This window comes from Cyrtonyx montezumae, unplaced genomic scaffold (assembly GCF_038088225.1).
Source record: "Cyrtonyx montezumae isolate F1298 unplaced genomic scaffold, pur_monq_1.0 scaffold_8, whole genome shotgun sequence".
Taxonomy (NCBI): domain Eukaryota; kingdom Metazoa; phylum Chordata; class Aves; order Galliformes; family Odontophoridae; genus Cyrtonyx; species Cyrtonyx montezumae.
The window spans coordinates 56,979,101-57,006,679 of NW_027072089.1; the positions used below are offsets into that span (position 1 = coordinate 56,979,101).

Below are 27,579 nucleotides of genomic sequence, written 5' to 3' on the forward strand. Positions count from 1 at the left end.
GGGCCGCGCGCGTGTGTGTGCGTGCGTCAGGCGTGGCCCGGCCACGCACCGCCGACAGGGAGCGCAGCGCGGCGCCTGTGTGCTGGCATCACGGGGCCCGGCCGTCTCATGGTGAGCGGGGGACGGCGGGAGCACCTGGGAGGGAGGGAGGGACGGACGGAGGCCGTCCGGCTGCTTTCGGTTTCGCTTCGCTCCTTCGGGAAGGCCGAGCCGGGGGCCGGGGCCTGAGCGCGGATCCTGCGTACGGTAGGAGCGTGCCGCGGAGCGGAGGTGTGAGCCGCTCCGCTCCCGTAGCCGCGGCTGTAGGCCCCGGTTCTTCCCACATGGGAGTACGGTGTCCCGGGAGCGGGCGCTGGGCGGCCGTCCCTCTGAGGAAGCGCGGGCCGCGGTCACCTGTTGCAGCTATAGTCCGGGAATGTGGGCGAGTCAGAAAGCAGGGCTCTTAATTTCGGGTCGAAACACGCTGTGGCCCACGTATTGGTGGCTGTCGGTCCTCTGGGAGCTCGCTTTTCCGGTTCTGCTTGGCTGCTGAAATGCTGACGTGTTGGTCGCATGCCTTTGGTGTCCCTCGGGGTGAGGAAGTGGATGTGCTGGCCGGCCTCCTGCAGGTGGACGAGGGCTGGGAGGTCAGCAGTGCACGGTGCCCAGCGTTTGCTGGGGTTTCCCCCAAATGCAGCCGTGTGCCCATGACTGAGCTGGATGATGTTTGCCTTGCTGGGTGATCCACAGGGTCGTGGGCCTGCTGGGTTCTATGTGCTGTTGGGCTCAGCCACTGATGCTGCTGGTTCCACAGGAGACCTCCTGCATACAGCTCTTAGCCCCTCTCGCATAGATGTGTTTTTGTGTCACTAAATCAGCGCTTTGGGACAGGCCACAGTGCTTTATTTCAGCCTCCAGTAAAGCTGTCGTTCAGAGCCAAAGTGCATGGTGACTGCAGCCTGCCACAGGAGCACATTCCTTGCTAACTACAAGGCACAGCCGAGTGAGCAGTAGTGAACATTCTCTGCCACTCAGTTCTGGGGCCCACGCTGTTCTGAGAAGTTCTTCAGGTCACTTTGCTATGTTCTGATTGTTTGAATAGTAACTTCTGATAAAAAGAGAAAGCTTTTTGACCTTTCAACCCTTAAAAACGAGGCATCTGTGCTTGAGGTACTATTTTTAATGGCATTGTTTGAAGTGTCAGAAGTTACTTCCATTCAAATGGGAGTATTATATTGCATTTCTTTGGGTAAGCAGAACTCTTCAGGTTTACTCTGTTTTTTCTGCCAAATTTGAGTTAAGCAATGCAGCTTAACCTTTGATCCATGCAACAGCATTCACTGAATTTTTTGATATGTTATTGTACATTGTAATTTCTGATTGACTGCAACTGTGTGACTGTGTTTTCTGCTGCAGAAGAAGTGGATGTACTTCAACTGTTCAGAGTCATACAGAATCGGACAATCTTTTTACCCCTTACATTATCTAATGTAAGTGATGAAAAAGATAGTGTACACTGCTTGGACTTTTCCTGTTTGGAAGAGGAAGTGATTTGCTATACTAAGATTTTCGTGTGCTTTACATAGGAATTTATTTAGTAAACATCCAATGAGTGGGACACCTCAGGCGCTATTAGTCTCTGAGGCAGACTCTGCTTGGAGGTACATAGCAGTAATGTGAGAAACACAGGAAGCTGCATCTGAATGTGAGAAAAAATTTCTTTGCTGTGAGACAGAGCTCTGGCACAGGCTGCTCGGAGAGCTGTAGAGCCTCCTTCTCTGCAGATATTTATAACTCACCTGGATGCTTTCTTGTGCAACCTGCTGTAGGAAACCCACTGTCACAGGCAGTTGGACTAGATGATTTCCAAAGGTACCTATCAATTTCCATGATTCCCTGAAAGGCAGTCAACACAAGCTACTACCCAAAACCCTGCATGCAGCTAAATACTTGGATTTAAAACCAAGCGCTGTATCAGATTTCCTGCTCAAGATGTATGGCTGTTGGCTCTATTAACCCTCCTTCACAGTGGTCCAGTTGATATCTGAACTGTTGGTTTTGACTCTCATCTATCTCTAGATACCAGTAAAGGTTAGGTACTGACTTAGGATGAATTTTACTTGGTCTCAGCTGTTCTGACACGGAATGAGTTGTGGTTTCCCACTAGCTCACACTGTGTGTTATGTTCAAAGAATTTGTATCATCACTTCTTCAATGTGATTGAGTATTAAAGAAAAGCATGACTTGGATACTGAATTTCTTTAAGGAACCAAGTTTTAATTAATTCTAGCGCATAAACTAGTGGATTAGCTTATAAGCTGCAAGGAAATTAAATGTGTATTCAAAGTGGAAGTACTACAGTTTGGTGTATAATGCTTTTTATCTTTTGCTCATGGCAAGAAGAATCCAGGCTAAGCTCCAACTGGAGTTAAGCCATGGGGTACGAGTGACTCTTTCAGAGGGGTCGGGGACCAGGCCCACTGGTTTTAGTATGATGGGAACAGTAAATCAACACACAAGGGTTTAAAGTTCTTTTCCTGAAAGAAGTGAGGCTGTGCACTGCATGTCCATTTGAAGATATGGACAAAGAGCTGTTAGTATTGAATGCATGGGGTTAGAAAGGGATTTGTAGGGCTCTTTGGTGGCATATCTCTGTGCAATTTGAAGTGGGGATGATTTGGTAGTGCTTGCAAAATCAGTTGATGAAATAATTTTCTTATGCGGTTCTGAAGAAGGAAAAGGTGTTTCAGTGGTAATTCTGTAGTGTAGTCTTACAGTTTGTCTTCTCTTAACTTGTTCAACTTCACAGCTTCCTTACTGAGTGGGATACGTGAATGGGGAGAGTCTTTTAGCATTCTTCATTTTTTCAGAGAACCTCAAAATTGTTTTATTCGTATTTGTACTGGAAAATGTGATAAATCTGGGATTCTTCTGTAGAAGGCCAGCTTCCCTTTGCCTGAAGTTTTTTACCTTTTACACTGGCTTGGTGGAAGACCAAGCTTACCACTTTCCTCCTTTGAAGGTTAAGAGAATTTGTAGGAGTTGTCCCTACAGTGTAGGTGCAAGGGCAGGGATTGCCCACTGTCTGTGGTTAGACACAGGAAAAATAATATATATTTTTAATAATACTAATATGCTTGACTGCCTGGAAAAAAAAATTAACCTGTTATGTTTTCCTAACCCTCATCTGTAAACAGGAGGATTATGCTAGGTTGATTGTTTTAAATTAGTTTGGTTACTGGAAGAGCAAAATCAGGCTTCTGCTGAAGGTGCTGTTGCAGCACAAGCAATTTAAGACAGCTAAGCCAGCTTATCTTTTTTGACAGTCGTGACAAAACTTTCTCATACGTATCTACCGTTAATTCAAGTTCTTGTTTTTGTTAAGGATGTAGAGAAAGAAAATTTCATTTAAGTAACCTCTGTTTATACAGTACTAAAATTACAATATTATCTCACAATAGTTTTTCTTGTCCCTTCCATTCAGCATAATGGCATTCCTTTACGTTACTCATGTGCTCACATATAAATGCTGTTATATACAGTTGTATGCATGGTGTTACATACACACCTTATTTTAGAGATGGAAGACTTCAAAGTTATGTTTTATGCATATGCAGAGAACAGAGTTCAAGCTGCTTGTGTGCTGATTCTGCAAATATTGCAGCAACCTGTTCTAGCCCTCTGCTGGGTGATGCCTTGGTGACTTCAGGAGAGGACAAATGCAAGTTGGAGTAGAAGTCTTTAGTCAGAAGCTCTTACTTTTTCTAGAAAGTGAAAATTCCAGAATTACTGTCTTTTCAGGGTATGTTTTACAATTTTAAAGATGATTCAGGATATAAATTGCCAGAGCTTGAACTCAAGCAAAGCATCTAATCACAAGTGCTATTTCAACACCTATCTTTGCGCATCTTTGTGTGCATCTACCTTAATTATTTAGCTATTTCTTGTCAGTTTATTTACAAAAGAAGATCCTCAAGCCCTGTAAATAAATGGGAACGATGCATTCAAATGCAAATAAAACTGCTAGTAGGGTATTAATTTGTAGATAGGTAATACTGTACTCAAATGCAGTTTTGTTGGAAAAAATGAATTAACTTACTTTGCTTTCTTTTAAAAATCTAAATTACTACATTCTTGTGAGCCTGCATTTTTTTTTTCTTTTCTCTCTTTTAGAGGATTTTACCTTGGTAAAGGTATACTGGACGAGTAAGAAGTATTGCCTTCCTTGAAAGGTGGTGCTTTTAGGATGTCTGAAGACGATGAAAAAGTTAAGCTCCGTCGAATTGAACCTGCCATTCAAAAGTTCATTAAAGTAGCAATTCCAACGGATTTGGAAAGATTAAGAAAACACCAAATAAATATAGAGAAGGTTAGTGTTCACTTTTTGCAAATATAGTTCTTTTTACAGCATAGAAGCAGTCACACTGAAAGGTAATGCATGCATTTCGATGAAAAGTCGATTATTAAATGCTTTAATTCAAATTTGGCTTAAAAGTAAAATCTTTGTATTGTCTCGTCATTCATTGTGTACAAAAGCCTTTACATCTGTGGGAACTCATCAACCTACACAGTAAGAACCACTCTTGTTTTGAGTTAAAAAGCTGTGGTAAGAAAAGTATCCTAATATTCTGTGTTTTCAGTCAGAGTGGTTTGCTGCCATTGTTCTGAATAACATACTGTAACCGTCCTTTCCTATATTGATTTTTAAATGGGACTGATAATTGGATGGGAGGATAATTGTACCACATTTTATCATGTTTTTATCTCTCTGTTTGTTAGTAAAAATATATGGTCTGTGGAAATTGAGAAATTGGTTTGTCAAGAAAGGTGGAAAGAGATCTACTGAAGCAAATATTAATGTTTATAAATATCTAAGTGAGGCCAGGATCTTCTCAGTGCTGTCTTTCAATAGGACAAAGAGTAATGGCCTAAAACTCAAACATAGGAAGTTCTGTACTAACATGTGGAAGAACTTCTTTATGCTAAAGGTGGTGGAGCACTGGAACAGGCTGCCCAGAGAGGTTGTGGAGTCTCCTTATATGGAGATATTCAAGATGTGTCTGCCCATCTGGAAGCTTGCCTGGGCGACGGGTCATAGGGTACCTGCTTTAGTGGGGGGTTGGACTCAGTGATCTCTTGAGGTCCCTTCCAGCCCCTGCAATTTTGTTATTCTGTAGCACCAATTTTTAAAAAAACAACTTGTGGTTTGTTTGTGGGGTGATCTTTGTAAAGATTGTATGTTTTGCAGTGGCTCTGAACGTTTGCAATGTTTTGGTCAAGAGGGACTATTCTGGAAGACAGAAAAAGGATTTATCTAATTCTGGAGCATGCTCATGAAGCAACTTCCTTGCTCATTTGAGTAATAGGTGAAGAATTGTGAATAAGTACCTTGGGATGGAAGGTGATGGTGCAGAAGTGGTGATTGACCATGAAAAAATAAAAGGAAAAAAAAATTGGGACGGATGAGGAAGATCTAGTACTGCTGAGACTAGTGATGGCTGATTATAGTTGGGCTATTTCCTTGTAAAAGTGTATTAAGGATGCAATTAGGATATGAACTGCAATATTCACAAATTGAAAAGTTTAGTAGTACAATATTTGCCTGAAGCAATGGCTTCTTAATGAGATGAACAGTTTTTTCAGTCAGAGCATGTTGTTTACTCTTTGTTATTCTTTGTTTATTTAATACACTTTATTACCTAGATGCCAGTGGTTTCAGCATTTTCTTGCCTTGGAACCAGCTGCTTTGCAGAATCCCCATTTTATTCTAGTGGCCAGAAGCTGATCTCCAGTTTCTCCCACCACGAATAGTTGCTCGAGTTACTTTGTGCTGTAGCCAGACTGCAGAGCAATACAGATTCAGTATCAGTATTAGCTTACTCTTGGGTGAGTGGGCTGGGGAAACAAGGAGCTTCAACTGTTAAATCAGTGGAAGCTTCTAGGATCAGTGTGTACACGTGGTGGTGTGCATGGCCATAGAGAAAGCTAATGGCAAAGAATGATCTGGAATAGGATGGGATTTGGGGTGCTTAGGGGAGAGCTTTGTAGTGCTTTTTCCACACAGACTATTTTATTCAAATAGAGACAGGCTTGTTAGCTAGATTGTTGCCTTCTTTGTCTTAACTAGAAGTTTCCCAGCTGCCTTTTTGCCTTTTCTTTTTTCCCAGCATAAAGAGGAATCTCTTGGTTGCAGAGCAGTAGAGGTTTTCTTGGCTTCAGGTAAAATTGGGCTTAAAAACAATATTCTTAGGGCTATTTAGCTTAGGACAGCTAAAAAGAATTTTTGCCAAATATTGTCCATATATGTAACAAATAAAACCCCATACTCTCCCTTATTTAGCATTAGCATCCACAAACACTCTACCAAGGGGCTTCATATGGCTTTGAGTAGTTTAATGAGAAACAGAGACACAATTAGTGTGAGGGATGATGTTGGGAGCTGTCGCATTTAGCAGCAGCACCTAGCTGGTGTGGAGGGGAAGGCAGCTACTAGTTGATACTACTGGAAATCTCCTAGGTATTTAAACAAGGAATAATTACGCTGTGTCCAGCCAGAAATTGTTACCATGGTGTCAGGAAAGGGGTGAAATACATTCCACTTAATTCAGCCTTGTGTTGATCAACTGGCGTTTTTACTGGCCCAGCAACTCAAATGAGTTAAGCATTCCTGTTCTGAAGACAGAAGAGGGAATTTTTTAAGGATGATTCTTCTGTGTCTAGAAGAAAACTCAGAGAATAATAGCACGAGGGATGAAATGAGGTGTTAGAGATGTTCTGATTTAACACTTAGAAGCACTGTCAGAGTCGCTCATTCTTCGCCACAATTTAATTATAGGAAATACAAACCAGTGTTTTTGTGATGACATTGGTTGGCCTCAGTAAAATACCATGCTTTATTGGGTAGCTTATAGTTTAGTGTAAAAATCTGATGCAATCTAACAGTATTTTGGGCATTTCTCAAGTTTATTTAGGTTATTGACTGAACAGATCATTTATGTGGATATAATCAACGTAGTAAGTTTGCATACCAGAATAGTTCTTAAGTATTTGTAAAGTGATCTTAAAATTAAGGTGTTAAGTGCATTTTCTGTAGAACATTTATTTTATGAAAGCCAAAAGTTGGAGCAACGTCTTGTCTTTCTGACTTCAGACTAATATTAATAAAAAGAATTTGCATCTCTAAACAATGCAGGTCTTGGAAGATTTGATATTTGAATTATTAGCAAGTGGAATTACTAGAAACAAGTAACTACTGATAAAACTTTTAGGGAAACACTTGGCAACTGTATCAGAAGGTATTTAGCAGTACTGAAGACTTCAGAACTGTGTATTTATGAAAAGTATGACATAAACATTTATGAGAGGTAATATATCCAAGTATAAAATTAGCCTCTGAACGCCTTATTCTTTAAAAAGTCCACACTTAGGGTAATGTTCTTCAAATCTCAAAGTTTCTTTATTTTTTGAATACTTGACAAGTTGTAAGAACTATTATTATTCCAAACTTTGTATCACTGACAGCTTAATGAGAGTGTAAGAATAAAAGTATGTCAAACCTGCATTTGAAATCTGTCCCTAAAGATAGTTTTAGGTTATTAGGACTTGAGCAATAGTTTGGTTGAAATAGTTCCACAATGATTTACACTTTTATATCTTTTATATGCATTTTGGCTGAAATGAATGTTACAGTTTTTCTTTGAGCTGTCAGCATCAGCAGCTTAAGTGGTTTTCTCAAAAATATTTTTTTTGTAAATTTAACTTTCAGCCGTGCAAACCAAATATCCCTGGGGGTAAAAGGATAATTTTGTAGAATCTAGTCTTGTTTATTTTACAGGCTACTTTTAAGCAAAAATCACTAATTATGTCAAATTGCTTAGAGCAGCAACATTATTTACTTATGATGAAGCCAATATCTCTAACCTCATTTCATGAATATTGATTTAAACCTGAGGTTCCAGAAACAGTCCAAACAATTAATCTACTAAATCACTGTTTGAAGAAACTATAAAATCAATATATAATGAAATTTGACCTTGAGTACACCTTTCCAGGGGAAGTATATACCATAAATCCACCATCATAGTATTGCTTTTCTAAGATGACAGTGAAACACTATTTTGAATCCAGCATTCCACGTGTAAGTTTCTAGAGACTTAAAAATTAAGAAATTGGCAATTTGTGCTTGTGAGGTTTTTAAAATTATTTTCCTTTTTTTTTTCTTTTTTTTTTTCCCCTTAAGACTTCCTGTTTTCTTTCACTCTGAAACAGGGAATAAAATGCATGCTTATCCATGGGAGCTTCAACTTTGCTCATCCCCATTAGGTGAAAGAAAAGTTGGGGTTTTGGCATGCTATCCTGAGCTTTGTTGAGAGGGTTAACAGTCCCTAAGGGGGAAAAAAATAAAAAAAGACATACTGTAAACCATAGTAATCTTTTCTCTGTTGCTCTCAGTTGAAGTATTTTGTGAAACACTTGTTCTCTTTGGCGTGGGCCTATTGACATGGTAAGAAGATGGATGAAGGAGAGATGACACAAAATGAAGGCCACAGAAATCTGAGTCTCACTGCAGTCTTCATCCTAATGTATACATTTGGTGAAGACCTTTGTTGTTTAAAATGACATTAGTAACAGGCTTAATCTTAATTAAAATGAATGCAGAAGGCATTCTGAAATGTTTTGAGTTTTTTCCATGTCTAATAAATATTTTCTGGAAGAAATGGAAGAGATTCAAAACATAAACATGCAAGTCTCTTTAAGACAGTCTTCAGAAGAGAATAGGGCAAGCAGGCAGAGGGATTGAGTATCTAAAAATAATCTTATGTTTTGCATTTCTGATGTGCAGTATAACTATTTGGCTGTGACACAATTAAATATGTGAGTACTCTATAGGCATTTTTAATTCATGGACCTTAGTTTTTATGTGTACTTCTTAATGCTAAATAGAGGCAGTAGCAATCTTTGAAGACAGATGTCTGCTTTGTCAGCCCAATAAAGTGAACGTTGGACAGCAGTATGGCCTACTGTCTGGTGGGTGACAAAGCCTTCTTGTTTCAACCCTCAGAACTACTTATTACTTCTTCAGGGATGACTGAGCTGGAAGGTCTAATGCTGGTCCAGGCTTTTTATGAATTCTCTTTTTTAAAGAGTAATGGCTATAATTTTAACAGCATGATAATTTATGCAGAAGTCGCTCGTTTTCAAGAAAAATAACTTTAATATCACTTAACTGAATGTTTAACGTTTTCTCTTTGAGAGAACTACAAAATTGTAACATGAAGGAACTGTTTTCTCTGGAAATAAGTAACTTGCGTGATCCTTATTGCCCTGGGCCCTATAAGTAGAGAGATAATCAGTGAAAGATGTACACAGTAGATAAAATGGTATTTTAATTGGGACCAAAGCATATAAGGAAACTGGGGAGTTAAAATTTACATAAAATACATCAAAAATAGAGATACATATTTTGTTATTTAAACAATTTAAAAGAACTTTCTAATATTGTCTGGAATTTAAAATCTGTTCTTTGATGATTTTATCACATGTTCCAGAATTCATAACTTCTGCTTTATTCTTATTTTACGAAGGGCATTCTCTACTTTGATCATATATATTACTTAAGTCAACAGGTGGTAGCAGGGATTGATATATTTTAATAGTGAAAAGGTTTATATGTGTTGATACATAGTGATTTTGCAAAACTTGCTTGAATCTAGTGGAATAATACTCTGGTGTGTATTGTGTGAAGTGCTGTATGGATCGTTTCCCATTAAAATGCTAGTGGAGCTTCATACAGGTGCCAAATCTGCCTTGGTGAGCATCATAACTGTGTAACTACATATTAAAAAGGGAAACTGTAAAAGTAAACAGTAGTGTTTTGTAATGAATGTGATTCTCTTTGTAAATAATATCAGGTACCTTGTCGTCCTGTGTGACCAGTCCCCACCCCACAATCCTTTTTTCTTTCCTCTTACTGTCCATCAAGTGATTTATGCCACAGCAGTGTTAGCGTGCAGCAGTATTTCTTGGCTGTTAAGAACTGATGCCAAAACCTGGATTATCTGCAATTCAATGAAAATATGTTGTGCAAAATTATCCACAAAATTTATTGCCATTTACTTCTCTAAATTTGCATCAGAAATGCCTATGACTCAGCTTTTTAAAAAAATTAAAGTGGTTATTTACTGAGGTTTCCTCTTTCTACTTAGCCACCTGGGGGGTGGTGGTGGGAAGCAATTATATAAAGTATTTTTTCTTTATTTTAGTATCAAAGATGCAGACTCTGGGACAGATTGCACGAAGAGCACATTAATGCAGGACGAACAGTTCAGGTAAGGATATTAAAATAATTGTGATGTAAATGGAATTAAATTACATCTATAAAACCTGGTGCCTCAGGGACAGATCCTTACTAAGAATTATATTTGAGAGAGGGATTTGGCTGAAATGTTAGTGCTTTACTTTATTTAAAGGGTTAGGGATTTCCCAGTTTGGTCCTCTGAGGCAAATACCATCAGGAATGTCTTGAAGCGAGTGGAATGGCATATCAGTGGGAATGTTCAAAGTTCTTGGACAAATACTTTCTAGACATGCTTTCAAGCTTTTATATTAAATTATTTTGTGTAAATTTATGGTGAATTTTTTTGATACTGTGCATGATTCTGAATGCATAGGTGACTGCTGATATCCCAGCTAGTGTTTGTATATAGCTTTACATAAAGTGGGGACAGGAGACTGGTGTTTTGTGAGCCATCCCATTATGTTAGGGAGTTAGAAAATAGTGAGATAATGAGACATTGTTAATTCTGAAGCATAGTTTCAGACAAAAAACAGCATCTGCACTACTAGTTTGATGTGCAAATCTATTATTACATGCATCATATTTTCAGAGGATAAAAGACCAGACCCATTTGTCTGCATGGCATAATCTCAGTGACTTCACACATAGTCAACCATAACTCATGTCTACTTTTAGAACAATAACAAAGCATGTCCTGATGAAAATGGGTGCCAAAGATAATGTCAAACATTGGTAGTACACTGCCAGAATAGACTGCAGGAAACCACAAAGTCCAGATCTGCACAACTGATCTGCACAACTGTACAACAGCTACTACTGGCAAAACTATGGCAACAGACCTATCTTAGGCAGCAGGAGAGGCATCCTGTGTTGATTTTATGGGTGTATTTCAGAGCAGGGGCGTGACTTTGTGACTATACCGCATCAAGCAGGTCTTCCCAGTGTGGATGGCACAGTCCTAATATTTAGAATTCTGATACTGTAAAATACCATGCTTACTGCAATACCTTCCTGACTCCTGTGGAAAATTAGGCTAGAATAAAAATGAGGAAAAAAAACCAAACCTGTAAAGAGATTCACTGTAATTGAATAACAGCATTAGACAGAATGAGAGCTAGAGTTACCTTTTTTTGAGGAATAGAAGGTATTAATGAGCCTTTTTAATGTAGATGATTAGAAGTTACATGTGAAATACACTGGATTTTTCTGTTATTTGGAGATTGAGTGCTTATTATATTTTTCACTAAGTGTTTTTGAAATTTGAATCTAAAATAAGTTTATTCCTTGTAGCGTTAAGAAGTGTGCCAAAGGAGTTTGCAAAATCAGTCCTGTTCAGGGGTTTGCCTGTGTCTGTGCTCTAATCTACATCTGAGGGGTAGAAGAGGCTTCTCTTGGGGCACCTTATGATCAGTGTCACGTGTCTACCAAGACAAAACTATCAATAATTAGAGAATAGTAATAGTGTTGAGAATGTTGTTTTTAAACACGTAAAGTGTTGTAGTAATAAAATCTCTTACGTGTCTCTAGATTATATTCCTTGTGGCCTAAAGCCTGCAATTTTCACTTTCAGTCAGAATAAATTTTCTTACTTTTTATTTAGTGTTTCTTGCATATAGATCAGGACGTAAGTTCTGTATCAAGCCAGTCGCATTCAGATACCCAGAGAGCCAAATAAGGATCTGGATCTGGATGTGCAAGAAGTGTAGAATAGGTCTTTGTTTTAATTAAATAGTTAGTAGTCTGGAGTAGTTGATAATAAATTATATGACATGTAGAATGTGTTTGCTGTAAGCTGTTTAAATGTTTACCAATGGACTTGTGATCTGTTTATTTGCAAAGAAATCAGATTAATTATTGTGATACCAAATGTTCTCTGCAGCACACACTTTGCTCTCAAAATTAGATGTTGTAAAAATACATTAGGAATCCCTAAGTCAATATTGACCCCAGGCATCCGCCACAGGTTTTAGACAAATATATGCACAGCCACTCTACATTTAATCCATGTGCACATAATTAGCCATTTTTCTGAATTTTCAGTTTACCCAGAATAATTACTTCTGTTTTAAGTTTGATGACGGTCAAAATTCTAATAGAAGTATATAGGTGAGCATAAGTGTATACCTCTTCTTTCTGGTGACTGAGTGCCACAGGAAAAGCATCTAAGAAGGAAATTGGGAGAATGGAAAGTCCGTGTGGGGCATAATGATGCCCTTGCAAAAATACTGAGAAAACAACTCTTGTATATGCAATTGTTTGTGGGATCAGTGAAGGATCATGTAAAATCAGCTCACTGTTGCAGCCTGTTGCTGTCTGTAGGGCCAATATAGCCATAATTTATAGTTCATTTGACCTATACCAGGAACTTTTTAACCGTTTATCCTTTGTAACATTATGTTGAATGAAGCCCAGAGAAAGTAACTGACAGCAAGAGTATGTTTACACAGCAAAGCTACTGTAATACTTCCTTGAAAATGTTACTGATGCTTGAGAGAGGTTTGGATGATAGGTTTGTTTAGAGGTGCTATTTGGTTCTTAAACTGAAACATTGTACACAGTGGAAGGAGTGTTAAGAGTGACACACAGAAGTCGGGAGATAAAAGGGTCCAATTCATTGAAGGCGGCAGATCATATGGCTTCCACGTACCATTTCAGCATAAATCATTTGAAGTGTAAATTGTTGGAATTCATATATGACATCACACTTAATGATAATAAAGAAGAAGAAAAAAAGTAATCATGACAGAGACTGAACGTAGTACTGACTTGATCACAACGATTTGGTTAGTTGGTGGCACTGTGTAGGCTGACTGGTGGTGGTACTGTGTAGGCTGATGGAGGTAGTGTAAGTGAAACGCTGGACTTTCTGTGTGTAGTGGGATATCAGTATTGCCAAGAGTGAATATCTGAAGCAGGTACTTCCATGGAGTATGTTAAGTTAGCTGTTGTTGCCTTAGGTAGAACTTTAGATTTTTCCAGAACTGATGGAGATACTTCATGTTGTGTGGAGAAGACCGAAGTCATGAATATGAAATGATCCTGAAACTCAAGCACTATCTGCTTTTCAGAGCCTTTGGCCTCCTCACTGCCCATTGATATTAATGTAAGGTGGGGCCATGATGACTCTGTGTTGATTCTGGTGTCAGGGTTTCTTCCTGGGTCAACACTGAAGCAGTGAGATGTACCTAATGTTAATTGTAACTACCTCTTTCCATTGTGCTGTTATTTGCACTTGGCCCAGGCTCTGTGCCATGGCATGGCATTGCAGGTCACCACGCAATTTTGACTGCAGTTTTATGGGAGTTCCATTGTTTCTTTTTCCTTTCTTTTCTTTACTTTTCTTTTTCTTTCTTTCTTTTTTTTTTTTTTTTCAGCAGTTGCTTGTTTTCAAATACCATGAAGTCACCTGCATGCAAGAGACCAGTGTAGCTGGTACAGTGTTTCTGGTAATGTTCATAAGTGTTACATATTCAAGTATGAACTAGTGGAGTTTTTTGGTGGCCCAATGTGAGTTGATAGAAACAAGAGATCTATTTTTCAAGTTACATTGCTTTGAAAGTTCATCTTAGTTACCATCAGTTAAAAAAGATACTGCTCTGAAAAAAAAAAAAAGATTAAAAAGAGAAATGATTTCATTCTGCTTCTTTCTGTTTTGAATGTGTTGAAAATTGCGTTGCAGTGAAACAGTGAATAGTTGTAAAAAATCATGGTGCTTCCCATTTCCATTTTGGAAAAAAAAAGTATATGTATATATTTGTTCACGTGACATAGCATCCTGCTGGATCTCTCAACTGTGACAGTTTGGAAAAACTGGGCTCGCTTTGTGTCTCTCCTCAGTTCTGTATCCATTCATGAACTGTGAACCTCATAAGTCCTGTGAGATCTAGGGATGAAAGCATTAAATAATAGCCATGTCATATTATTTCTGTTGTATAACAAACAGCATAAAGCTGCGAGAGACTCAGGGATTCTGTTGGGGAGGACAGGATTAGAATGTATAATGATGTTGAGATCAGTATGATTTTGGGTAGGGACAAAGACAGTCTTTAGGCAAGGATCAGTGATGGTGTAAATCCAGCATGTGATGCTCTTCAAGCTGTTCAGATAGTAGTGGCAATTAGGATAGTGAAGCCTTACAGTATTGTGTCAAGAAGGCTGTAGCTTGACGTGAAGAAGTCTTTTTGAGACTAAATTAGATAAGCAACTGTCAGAAATGAAATAATGACAGCAGGTCACTCTTCGAAGGGATGACTTCACGAAGAGTTTGCCAGCTTTATCCTACTATTTTTTTTTCTGTGAGAAAGCCACTTGAAACAGAGAGTTCTTTAGTTCTGTTTCGTTTTTTGATAGCTAACAGACCAGAATCCCAAATATCACAATGAAAAATTCTGCAACTTTTAGGCTGAATTTGGTGAATTCAGAACTGAGGAGTTTGCATAAATGAGAACAGGTTTTTTGTGTCACCTTCCTTGCTGAGAAAGCATGTTTTTAAAACTGGGATCAGTTGGGAAGAAGGTAATGTATTTTTATGCTCCATCAGAAAGTGAGCTCTGTCCTGTGAAAATGATTATGAAACGAAGTCACAGCCATTTGCATTTCTGTAGCATTTATCAGGTTACACCCTGGTGAGCTTCTGATATGTCTCCTCACAGCAGGGCTTAGGGTCCTTGCTAGGCTGATTACATTTAGCTTGTTTAATTGACAATAAATTGAATGAGAGTAATTTCCAAATCTACAGACCAAGATGTACTAAAACTACATTTCACCAAATATGCAAATGCCATTATTTGATTCCTCTGTCTTCTTTCTCACAAATATTTATCTTTGATCAGCAAAATAATAATGTGCAGTGAAACTCAGAATTAGACCTAGCCATGCCTTGGAGTTTCCATCTCTTGAAGATTTTGCAAGCTCCAGCACCTTTGGTCATTGTGCAGTAGCTGGGTCCCTATTACAAGAAACACATGGACCTGCCATGGTGTGTCCAGAGGAAGGCTGGAGCACCTCTCCTGGGGGCTGGGCTTGTTCAGCCTGGAGAAGGCTCCAGGAAGATCTCATTGCAGCCTTTGAATATACAAAGGGAGCTTGTAAGGAAGATGGAGAAAGACTCCTTACCAGGACAAGGGGCAACAGTTTTAAATTGAACAAGTGTAGATTTAGACCAGTTGTAAGTAAAAATTCTTCATGATGGTGATTGACGAGGCACTGGCAGAGGCTCACAGAGAAGTTGTGGGTACCTCATCCTTGGAACAGTTCAAGGGCAGGCTGGATGGGGCTTTGAGCAGTCTGGTCTAGCAGGAGGTTTCCCTGCTCATGGCAGGGGACTGGAACAAGATGGTCTATAAGATTCCTTCCAACCCAAGCCATTCTGTGATCATACTCATGCTTTGGCTATACTGGTAATTTGCTCCATTAACTAGCAGTGGTGTTAATCCCTCAGAGGGCTACATCTTAATTCATTTCTAACTGGGAAACTTTCCTTTTTAAAAAGCTTTTTTGGGGCATTATTAGCTCACACCAAACTCATTGTCGTCACTGTTCCTTATGGGCTGCTAGGTTGCTGAACAACAGGTTTTTGTTTGGCTTACCATTTTCTGTCTCTGTTAAAGATAGGATAGTATCTTCCTGAAACAAAACAACTTGATCACCTCTCAGTCCTCTGTATGTAGTTCCTGCAAACTAAATAATGAATTGTATCTAGATAGTCCCATTTGGTCTTTGAAATTAAATTCTGAGGTTTTATAAAGTGAGAATTTTGGTATGTGGTGGACTGTGGCACTGATAGCATTCTCCCTTTTTCAGTGCTCATTGAGAGACCATGGGAGAAAGATTAAGATGAATGTATAGGGAAAATTATTGCACTGTGTTTCTAATTCAACTTGGTATCTTGCATAACTATTTATTGTGTCCATCTCCCTATTTATTTTGTTGTTAATTACTGTTTTTACCTGGGGTTAACCTTAAATAATGTAGCCTAAATTGACTGGTAATAGTATTAATTTAAACATACAAAAGAATATTCTCATAGTAATCTGACAAATGATTTTCATGAATCAGTAGTTCTTTGGTTGCCCAATCTGTCTCATACAGCGTTACTTGAATCTGTTGTTGAATTATTTTCCTTCTCTAATTATAATTCTGTGACTTTTCTCAAACACGTTAGAAATGTTAGTTCTGCTGGTATGTATAAATAAAATAAGTTCCAATTACTTCCTGCCTTTCCAGATATGCAAGATGGCTTCTCTAAGGCAGTATTACTTGAACCTGGTTTCTGTTACTGCAAAAAAACTTTATTTTCCTAACCACTCCCTGGTGCTAATCCACTCTTCTGTTCTGCTATGAGAAGAATATTTAAAACAGTTGGTAAATAGTGGAATGAATAATATAAATTACTGTATCTCCTTATAATGTAATGCAATGAATATAGTTTTTATTGAAGTCTTATTAAAAAAAATATATAAAAAAAACCATAAAAACTTCCCTAAAACAATGAGAAGTATAATTTGGGCTATCAATTTCTTTTGTTACCTATTTAGAGAAAGAGAAGTTGCATGCATTTCCAGATTCTAAATGCCTAGGCAGTGAAATTTTTGCTGTAGACAAAAATGTATGTCACAGGAGATGCCTGCATACAGGATATTCTTGCTAGTTGTGAGTAGTTAATGTGTGCTTTAAACCCTTGTAATTAAAGATAAATTTCTGTGTCTTTATCCCTGAAGATGTCTGTACAAAATAAAAATGATAGTTTTGGGAAAATTGAGGATCACAAACTATTGCATGTTGAAGTGCATTAATTGCCACAGTCACTTGTTTAAAAAACAAACAAACAACAAAAGCACAGATTCTAAGAAGCGGTCACTTACTTTATTTAGATGGCATCTAGACTTTGTGCAACTTGTGTAAATATTTTGGCACAGAGACCAAAATAATTTCAATAATTGCAAAGTACGTTACGTGAATTGGGAGCTCCCATCGCGAGAAGGACATGGAGCTGTTGGAGCAGGTCCAGAGGAGGGCCATAAAGATGACCAGAGGGCTGCAGCTCCTCCCCTACGAGGACAGGCTGAGAGAGCCAGGGCTCCTCAGCGTGGAGAAGGATGAGGGGACCTTATATCAGCCTTCCAGTACAGGAGGGGGGCTACAGGAAAGCTGGGGAGGGACTTAAAGGGGCATATAGTGACAGGATGAGGGGACATAGTTTTAAACTGGAAGAGGGTAGATTTAGGCTATATATCAAGAAAAAATTCTCTCCTGTGAGAGTGGTGAGACACTGGAACAGGTTACTCAGTGAATTTGTTCGTGGCCCCTACCTGGAGATGTTCAAGGCCAGGCTGGATGGGGCTGAGAGCAACCTGGTCTAGAGGGAGGTGTCCCTGCCTATAGCAGGGGGTTGGAACTACATGATCTTAAAGGTCCCTTCCCACCCAAACCATTCTTTGATCAGTTATATATTTTAATTGAAATGCTAAACAAAAGCAGCCTGACTTCTTAACTTGGAGAAGTGGATAAAGTTGACAACAAGGAGACAAAAATATTGATGGGGATGACTTAAAACAATATTTCCCCCTTGCTTTGTGGTTGGCTGATACTACAGAAAAAATGTAATAGGTGCCATCTCTTCCTTGATCTTCGATTCTTACTCTTCTGGAGCAGATGGATTAATTGCTGTTATGGAAGGTTGGGGTGCTTCCAAAAAGACTCTGACGAATACATCTAAGTGTGTATGGCTACTTTCTTTATTATAGAAAACAGAGTGACGTCGCACAAGAAAATATGTGAAATACAACAGACATAACAAATTGGTTATGATCTAGTAGTGCTTCCAAGTCAAGCACACTCAGAAGCACTTTCTGTGAAGCAGAATGCTTGCAGTAGTGGCTTACAAAGAGTAGGAGACTGACCACTTGTTCCAGACAGGGTGGCTTTAAGTTGTGGCACGTGAAGTGAGGACTTCTTTGCAGTTTTATGGGGTAACTTTTCTGAAAGAGAGGTACAAAAGGACCCAGGAATAGCTCTGGATCATAAAACAGCAGAATCTAGAAGACCCAGGAGAGGTTCTGAGGGAGGTTTTAGCGTGCAACGGGAGGCTACAGCTTTAACTGCAGTAGGGGGGAGTCTTTGGTAAATGAATCAAAAGCATTCAAACAGTGCAGGCTGGAAAAAAAATGGATCTGGAAGAGAGGTGGCCAAGAACTAAAAGGTTGCATTAAAGTACAGACTTCTAGAGATTTTATTTCTCTTAGTTTATTAAAACTCAGAAATGGCGTTTTTTATGATTACTTAGAGAATGCAATTGATCAAAACAGCAATTGCTCCCTAACCACAGAAGGTGTCGAATGTGTTAAACCTGTTACAGCAACTTCGAGCCAACATGAGAGAGATGGAAAAACTTTGTTTGCGAGTCCGACAGGAGGACATCCCAGTTCTGCAGCGAATGATAAATCCAGTGAAAGACGAAGCTTCATCTGCCATAAAACACTTCCTGCAGCTCCATTCCGAATCTGCAGAAGAACTTAAAAGGCAACTAGAAGGACAGGAGGATGCCTCCTTAACCAGATCTGCAACTGCAGGAGGAGGTAGTAACATTTCATTTCTCTACCTATTGTATCGATATTGATGTGTTCATTCAGCACTTTTGACCAGGTATAAATGAAAGAAACTGAAGAGATTGCATTTGAACAATAATTGTTAATTCAGAAGTGGATTTTCTTTCCCTATACCACACTATTCTTATGACCCATTACTGAGTTAAGTATCTTAAATGGAGTAAGTGTGGCCTTCCACGAAAAAGAGATGTCTTCCTTTAGCATTTGATGTTGGTAACACAGAAAAAGCAGAAAATATTATAAATGGATTTAAGTTAAAGGTTTTGAAAACACACTACAGCATGCAACAGGCCAGATGTTGGCTATTTTTCCTTCCTTCCTGCGCAAAATAGATTCTCATTCTGCTGTGCCATTCTGCCTCCAGGGGAAATACTTACTCTGCTGTGGCACTCACCAGCATTCTCTACTGCCAATCTGTGAGGAAGTTGATTATATCAGTTATATCCTTCTACATGATAGTAATTAGATTTATTACTTCAGAAGGAGCATTGTTTAAAATTATTTGTCAATTTCATGCATCTTTAAAATGGTGTGTTTTCAGTCCATGGCATTGTACGAGAACCTGCCCTCACGTTTTATTTCATGACCCTTCTTGCTGCTATATAAAGAACCACAGGAACTGTTTCCAGTGTAATTAGCAAGGAGGTAAGACTAACAGAGAGAAAAGTTGATGAGGAAAAAAGGGCTTTCAAAAACATCGTGTGCAGTAGTATCGGACAGTGGTACAAAAACCATAGTATATCAAATCTGCAATTGGTGCCTCCTTCTGGTAAAAGTGGTTTAATTGGCTTTTGACATATGATTCTTGATTATTTTCAACATAGAGTTCTTTTAGCTTTTGGATATTTCTGAGCTGATTGTTCAGGAGTTTATCCTAATATCATTGTGGGTTTTGAAGTCTTGCTATTTGCTGCATCCTCCTTCCTCTCCAGATAAAAGAAGATAAATGAGTTTGTTCTCCTGCCGTCCTCTGGGGTACTGTTAATGCTCTTCACAGAGAAAGAAATATGTTTGTGTTTTCAGAGGTTATTTTTTAAATAATCCGGAGTGAATTTCATGAGTCACTTCAGGATTCGAATACATGTAAATATTTTGAACCTGTTTTCTATCTGCCAGCTCTTCTGCATTCCTTTATCCTTTAGGAGTTCCTTTCCTATAGGTTTTATTAACCAGTTTGCTGAATTTGTTGATACTTCTTTTTTGGGGTGCTGGCTGGTTTTGGTCTTATTCTGAGATTTAGGGTAAGCAACTCTGGTGTTTATCTGTTTTAGCCATTACTTTCAAGCTCCTTATGACCTCTTCTGTGTTCCAGTCAGAATGTGAAACTCCTTTTTACTTGGTAGCTTTCTACAGTTGTCCTCAGTACATTTGGTTATTTTATTGGAAGGGCCTTTTGCTTTTCTAACAGTTATGTGGGTGGCAGCTGAGAACTAAAGTTCAATTTCAGAGCTCAGCGCTGCTTTTTAACCTGAAATACCTTTAAATTATTTTGGAGACTGAGTATAACCACACCTTAAAAAGACAAGAAATTGATTGTAAAGATTGAGATGAGAAGATAGGAAATAATTTCTGGAGCGACATACTCCTATATGTCAGCTCAGGAATACAGAAATAGCTCATCCCATTTCAACTGAAACATACACCAAGGCGGACAACTAGATTTAATTATATAGGGCTTGTTTCTTTTTTTTAAGGTTTGCCTGACTGCTGTGAAAGCAGCTCTGTTGAATTGCTAGCACGGATGCAATGTATTGCCTGTTCTTTTGTGCTTAGAGCCTGCAGTCCTGAAAGGAAATCTTGGCTGCTGATCTTAATCACAGGAGCTTCAGCACGCCCGTTCTGATTGCATGTTGCTTCCCATCTGGTACAGAAGTACGGAGTTTACAGATTCAAATTGCCCGTTTGGAAGGCATGTCAGCGAAATGGTGTAGTTCCTTCACCTCAGCTCAGATCCAATAGAAATGAAATTTAATTGCATTTTAAACAAATATTAACAAAAGGTGAGACTCTGCTCTCAAAATTACTAAACTCTTTTAAGCGGGATATTGAATATTGCAGAGCGTTAGATTTTTATCATGAATGTGATGAGGTACGGAGCTGCTCTGTGAGGTCTGCAGACGTATTTTGTATTGCTGCATTTCTGTGGAAGTGCTGTAAGTGGTGGAGTCAGTTCTATTCTCAGTTCTATTAAAATTGGTTAGCCTTGATAAAATGTGAACTAGTGAATATGTTTCTTGCTGTATTTTCGGCCCAAATGTGACTTTACTTTTTTTTCTTTTACATCGTTCTTATTCTTTACCTTATGTTTTGGAATCGAGGGAAGAGCTTTATTGAATGGGATGAAATGCTCAAAACCAATATCAGGACATCAGTATCGGAACATTCAGGAAAATTGGTTTATCCAAAATGTACATACATTTTGATACAGGATTAACTATGCTGAGAAAAGGAGTATTAAGACTGGCAAGCTAGGCTGTACTTAAAGCGCCCCGTGACAAAAGCTGGCAGAGCCCTGGGTGCCCCAGGCCCAGTACTGCCTGCGGAGAGGGAACAGTGCTCTGCACTGTGCAGCCTCGCCTCCAGCACCCTGTGCAGCTCTGGGTGCCGCAGTGTGAAAGGGTCATGGAACTGTTAGAACGTCCAAAGGAGCACTATGAAGATGTGTGAGGAGCAGCTGAGGTCCCTGGGTTGGCTCAGCGCAGAGCAGAGGAGCTGAGGGGAGGCCTGCTGGCGGCTGCAGCTCTCCCAGGGAGCGGAGGGGCAGCGCTGAGCTGTGCTCTGTGTGACAGCGACAGGGCCCGAGGGAACGGCATGGAGCTGTGTCAGGGGAGGGGCGGCTGGGGGATAGGGACAGCTCTGCACCACAGCGCGGTGGGCACAGCACCGAGTGCTGGAGTTCAGGGAGCGTTTGGACACTGCTCTCAGACATAGGGATTGAATTTTTGAGTGTTTCTGTGTGGAGCCAGGAGCTGCGCTTGATGATCCTTGTGGGTCCCATCCAACATGTGATGTTCTGTGGTTCTAACTAATCTAATGCTACGGATCAGAGATATATTTTTGGAAGAGTAAGTGATGATAATAGAAGTGCCTTCCTTGTCTGGATTTTGAAAGGAAAAGGGATAGAAGTAACTAAAAAATAGGCCTGAAATAAAACTTAGTCTACTGTTGTTGCACTGCTTCTCTGCATGCTTAGCAAATATGGCTGAACACCAGCTTCATTGATGTTAGAATTGTATTGATGTGAGAGCAGTAAGATTTGGTGCATGCTGTCTTTTGAGATGCCGGGATAAAAATGCTGAAAAATGGGCATGTTATAAAAATGTACTGTTTTTATTTTATCTTAAATTAATTCCATGTATAAGCATGCTTTATTACTCAATTTTTATTGAGAAAGATTATTTTTATTTCTTTTCCATTGTTCGTATCGGTTGCAGTAACAGTTTTATAATATTGTTACAGTACCTTGGCACATTCATTGCTTCTACAGAAGAATTTAATACAATATTTACACCACAGTATTGTTAGAAATACCTCTCCAGTCTTCCCCACATTAAGCTTTCTCCTGATGCCACACTCCTAAGGAATAAACACCAGTGTCCTACTAACCACCTTTCAGAAATTGTAGCTGTCTAAGTTAGCGTGATCTTTGCACTGTGTTGAGGTACGTATGCTCTCCAGCATACTCCCAAGCTATTACTTAACTCCTTACAGCAGCAACCAAAACTTGCTGCTGTTCTTAACTGGCACTGAATTAGTTGTCCGTAGTAAGGTTGTTGTCCATCACAACCATAATGGCTCAAGACAGGGCTTTTGGCTGGAGGAGGTGTGTGTGTATCTGTCCATTGTATCTGTCCATTGCTTCCCACCGTGCCACCTGGCTGTCTCTCCTTCCACATTTGTTCCTCAGTACTTTGTGTTAACTGTCTTTTACACTCAGCAGGCAATGTAGAAAGGAAGATGCTCAGGCATACCCCCTTCACGCTGCTGGGCTTTAAATGTTTGCCATCATCACTGCACCAGTGGGACAGAGCACACTACGTGTTTGACAGCATGGTACTCGGTTTTCATTGCTTCTACTGCAGCACCTTTTTTCTCTACCCACTCTTAGACCCAAACAGCTGAAAACTAGGCTGTGGTAGAACAGTAATCAAAACAGTTGATCAGCTTTGGAAGTGCAGTGTTTAGGTACTGTATGTAAATGAAGGTTTTGTCCCAAGCTCAATTTTCTTCTGCAAAATTTTAAAGCTCAGCTAATAGAAAATTGATGGTCTGGCCCTAACTTCAGCAGTACAAGTTTCTCATCGTTCTCAGAATTGATTGTGAAAGTGCACTGTTAGAAATGAGCCCATTTCTTTGGCAATAACTTCCTTTAGGAAATTGTGTAGTCCTGTGAGTAGGGCTTTTGCCTGCATGGTAGTCATCAGAGCCGTTGCTAGCCTTGAGTCATTTAAAATATTGACTTATCCATGAGAAACATCAAGAGTGAGAAATCTTGCATGCCATCTGCAATCTGATTCAGCCTGCTTATTTATAAACATCATGGTTTTTTCATTCAGAAACTTTGTCCAACATAGAAGTGAAGGATGGCTCTCAAAGCTTAATCCAGATGTGTTCTCCCCTTCCTGAGATACCTCGGAATGAAAATGCAGCTGAGTCCTGGGAAACGCTGGAAGAGGTGTGCTGGGACTCCTTTACTATCCTACTGGTGTTCTTGCTTTTAGCAGCTGTTACGGAGTAACTTTTTATGTTGGTTTTTTTTTTTTTGCAGGACTTGATTCAGCTTAGCCAGTTGGTGACTGACTTTTCTGTGTTAGTCAGCGTAAGTATTAATTCTGCGTTCTGTAATAGAAGCTGTCAAAAATGAGGGTGAGTGGGGACTACACCTTGCTGGGGAAAAAAGGAAAGCAATACTCCTGTCTGTAACCTGAGTGCAGACTGAGCTGGCTACCACTTAATAACAGCAACAGAATAGCAGAATCACATTAATGGAATTTATTCAGTCTGGAGTTAAATTAGGATTGTGAAATCCTGGAAACTGTTGGGAACTTCAGGGAATGTCCCCCATTGAGTGGAGGCAGAGTATTCCCCACAGTTAGCTGGGATGCCCAGGTAAAAGTCCTGACTTTGCTATGTGGCACTAAGGTAAATACACCTCTAGTTTCAGTTGATTAGTACATTTGACACTTCACGAAGCCATAGGTGATGGATACAAATATTACATTTATACTGAATTATCTAGCACTACTTTGGAAGGTTTTTGTTTAGTTTTCAAGTAGTAAGGGAAAGGACCATTGCCTGTTCCTCTTCTGTTCCTGTGAGGATGCAGAATTCTTTTATTTCAGCACTAGTGCTGCTAGTTGCTCATAAGCAACCCCTGATGTTGTAGGCAGTGCCCCTTGTCACCCGACATCAGACTTGCAGCCAGGCAGGCCACATTCATTCTTACATTCTAATGGTAATGGTGGTGATAGACTTCACTGCACAGGTTGGGCAGCTTTCAGGTACTTTATTCTCTTAACCAGGGGTACTAGGAAAAGTCCAAAGATTCCCTCACCTCCATCATGCTCTTTCCATTCGTAAATGTGGCATCTTTTGTCATCCACACTTAATTCCTGATTCCTTAGCCACTGGGAGTTTAAACCCACTGTTCTCATCTGCCATGAGGGCTGTCTGCACTCATCCTCTTGCTGTTGGGCTGTGTGGGATGGATGAGAGAGCTTTTGCTCTTTCTGCAGAATCTGTGCTGCTTCAGGTGTGAGATTTGTTGGGCTGGAAAGGGACTTTGGAAAGGAGGGCTTCCTGTTCCCTGGACACATAACCATCGTTAGATGTTAGACAAGAGTCAGAATCGTTCAGTGGTGTATGATTGATAATAGATGAAGGTACCGGAGTTGGACTCAGCGTTTTCTGAATTTGAAAGAGGAAAAAGTTGCAAGTGCCTTGTATTTCAGGCGACTATCAGCTACATGATTAATCTGTGGCCTCAGTACCACGGAGATTAGTAAGAACAGACCCACAGAAGCCTCTCTCTGCCTGCTGCCCCAGTGTTCTCTGAGAGACCGCAGGGCAATCTGACTGCATTTTGAGGAAGGATGGGATGCTTCTTTTAAACCAGAGAACAGTCAAAGATAAAGCGGTAGCAAGTATATTTCAGCAATGGCTGTCGTATTCGTTAAGTGAGGGCAGTCTTTTATAATGACATAATCAAATACTTCTGTTTAGATTTCTCGGCGCAGCTCTGCATGTTGGAGTTGGTACTGATGGATGCTTTTTATAGACATTTTTTTGAACACGGAGCTCAGCGGGAAACGCAAATGCTAGCTTGGATTGTTTTCCCCTTTGAAGTGCAAGCTCATCTATTCACAGAGAAGATTTAGAAATCATATGTTGTGGGTTGTTTTCTACAACGGTGGCAACGCATGTTGTAATATTCACACCATAGTAAGTTTTTAATTTCAGTGCAGTTTATCAGATCCTATTAATGAACTGCCATTAGGGCTGCACGGCTGCAGTGTGTGGCAGATGAAAGCGGCTGTGGGGCCCTGATTACAGGCATTAAAATGGTGTGTATTGGCTCACCGCTGCTTCCCAGCAGGTTCCCTCACTCGTAATTCCTTTGCATCTAGTCGCAGCAGGAGAAGATTGACAGGATTGAAGACCATGTCAACAGTGCTGCTGCGAATACAGAGGAGGGAACCAAAAACCTGGCGAAGGTAGGGATCTGCTCCTGCTGCTGGATCAATGGTACTCTGCTTCCCAGCAGCCTCTGTATTAACCCCCATTGATTCACCGTCTTTAATGCTGAGGGAGCCAGCAATTAAGGAAATAAGGAAGAAATGACCCACAGGTTGCAGGGGGGAAAAAATCAATCTCTCTTGTAATTTTCTATCGCAGCCAGGCTACTAGAAAATACTTTTTTTTTTTTTTTTTTGCTTCAAATCACATTATGTGATACTCCGATGCTACTTCGGTGTACATTCAGCAGTTGGCTCACAGGAATCAGATGGGTGTGAAACAGCATGCAGGGACACGCAGCTCCAACGGACACCGTGCCACTGAGAGCTGCTGAGAAGCCACAAACCTGGCTGCAGGCACACTACTGAAAAGTCAGAGCATTTTCTGCTTCTCACTTGATTTAGTGACAGGGACGAGGTAATAAATAGTGTATGTAGTCAGCCAGTCGTGTGTAGAAGAGCTGGCTCCAAACTGCATATGTGAGAGCTCAGTTATGAATTGTTTTGGATACATACATGTGTGGTAGTGGAGCATCTCTTTTTTTCAGACTAATTCGTCAAGTGTATTTATTGCTGAGCATTCCAGTCATTGCCAAGAGCAATGAGGGGAAAAACGCACCTCACTACAGGCTTCTAACCCTTCTTTCTTTTTCTTCTTCTAGGCTGCAAAATACAAGCTGGCAGCTCTGCCTGTGGCAGGTGCAGTCATTGGAGGAGTGGTAGGGGGTCCTATTGGTCTCCTTGCAGGCTTCAAAGTGGCAGGAATTGCAGCAGCACTTGGTGGTGGAATTCTGGGTTTCACAGGTGGAAAACTGATACAGAGAAGAAAACAAAAGCAGATTGAGCAGGTCTCTTGCAGTTGTCCAGAGCTTTCTTGCCAAAGTGCCAAAAAATCCAGCTGAAGTACAGAGTCGTTACAATGAGGAACAGAAGTACGGTAGCTGTGTTAATGACAGACTTGCAGCTTCTGCTTTACGTTTGAGGCTGAGAGGTGTGAATTCTGCAGCAGTACAGTTACGTGGGAGGGGTGAAGCAGTAACGTCAGAACTTCGGGGCTTTCTCTTTTTAGACGTGATAAGTGACTTCAGTCTTTTAACTCTGAGAACTACAGAAGAACTTTTAATTACGAAATGTTTAGAGGAAATATGTGAACAGCTGATGGGTGACAGGTGCTTCAAGCCAGATTTGCACAAAATGCTTTTCAGGTAAAGAGATTTAGAAAACTAGTGCTTTCTCATCAATAGTCCCCAGAAGCTGGAGCTTGTATTATGTAATTGTATATTATTCTGAATTCTTGTCCCCCAGAGACAGGAACATAAGCTCCCATCTGTCCTCCATGTTCAGGGCACTTTAAAATCTCCTTTCCTTTATCTGGATTCCCAAACTCCTCCCATGTATAACACCAGAGCAACTATGCACAGGGAAGCACCATCTGCCAGAGTAAGGTTAAAACACTGGGTGAGTAATGTGGAGAAACATATGTGTATCCAGCATCTGTCTGCATCAGCCAGCTCAGATCAGCATCTCTTATTTATTCAATTTAGTGTACCCCCTAGTCATTAAAAGTGTAGTTAAGCCTAAGAAGCAGCCCTGGGGGGAAAGGGTCATTTTCCAGCTCCTTGGTTTGTGTCAAGAACCTTGCTCAGAATGAAGTGCCAACCTCCAGCCCTCTCTTCTCCTGCCCTGGCACCAGCAGTGCTATGGGGGGGGAGAGCTTCACTGGCAGCACGCTCCCTCTGTGGCCTTCACCCAAGGATGGATATCTTCTATACTGAGGGTGGAGAAGCAGCGAGGCACGGTGAGAAATCTGTTCCATGGGGCGGCTGTTGTGCTGGCCACTTGGCAGTATGGGACCCACCCTTACTCAGGCTCAGCTGCACAGCACCTGTACATCATTCAGCTCTGGGACTTCTGCTCCGTTCCCCCTTGGCCTTTTCAGTAGAGATTTTGGGACGTGTTGTTA

At 40.2% G+C, this 27,579-nt stretch overlaps 1 protein-coding gene across 2 annotated transcripts; it reads left to right on the forward strand.

Annotated features, from left to right (window-relative positions):
- Positions 1-12: 12 nt before the first annotated feature.
- STX17 (syntaxin 17) lies at positions 13-27,537 on the forward strand. Of its 2 annotated transcripts, XR_010623212.1 has the most exons (9): positions 13-111; positions 4,153-4,348; positions 10,242-10,307; positions 18,633-18,852; positions 23,439-23,557; positions 23,651-23,701; positions 25,509-25,595; positions 26,279-26,821; positions 26,922-27,537. XR_010623212.1 is itself a non-coding variant. In XM_065753587.1 (8 exons), exons 2-8 carry the CDS (start codon positions 4,226-4,228, stop codon positions 26,516-26,518), a joined length of 906 nt encoding a protein of 301 aa, XP_065609659.1. In that variant the 5' UTR covers positions 13-111; positions 4,153-4,225; the 3' UTR covers positions 26,519-27,537. The 2 variants fall into 2 exon arrangements, 1 of the variants encoding a protein (XP_065609659.1); XM_065753587.1 differs by having other exon boundaries at positions 26,279-27,537.
- Positions 27,538-27,579: the final 42 nt, after the last annotated feature.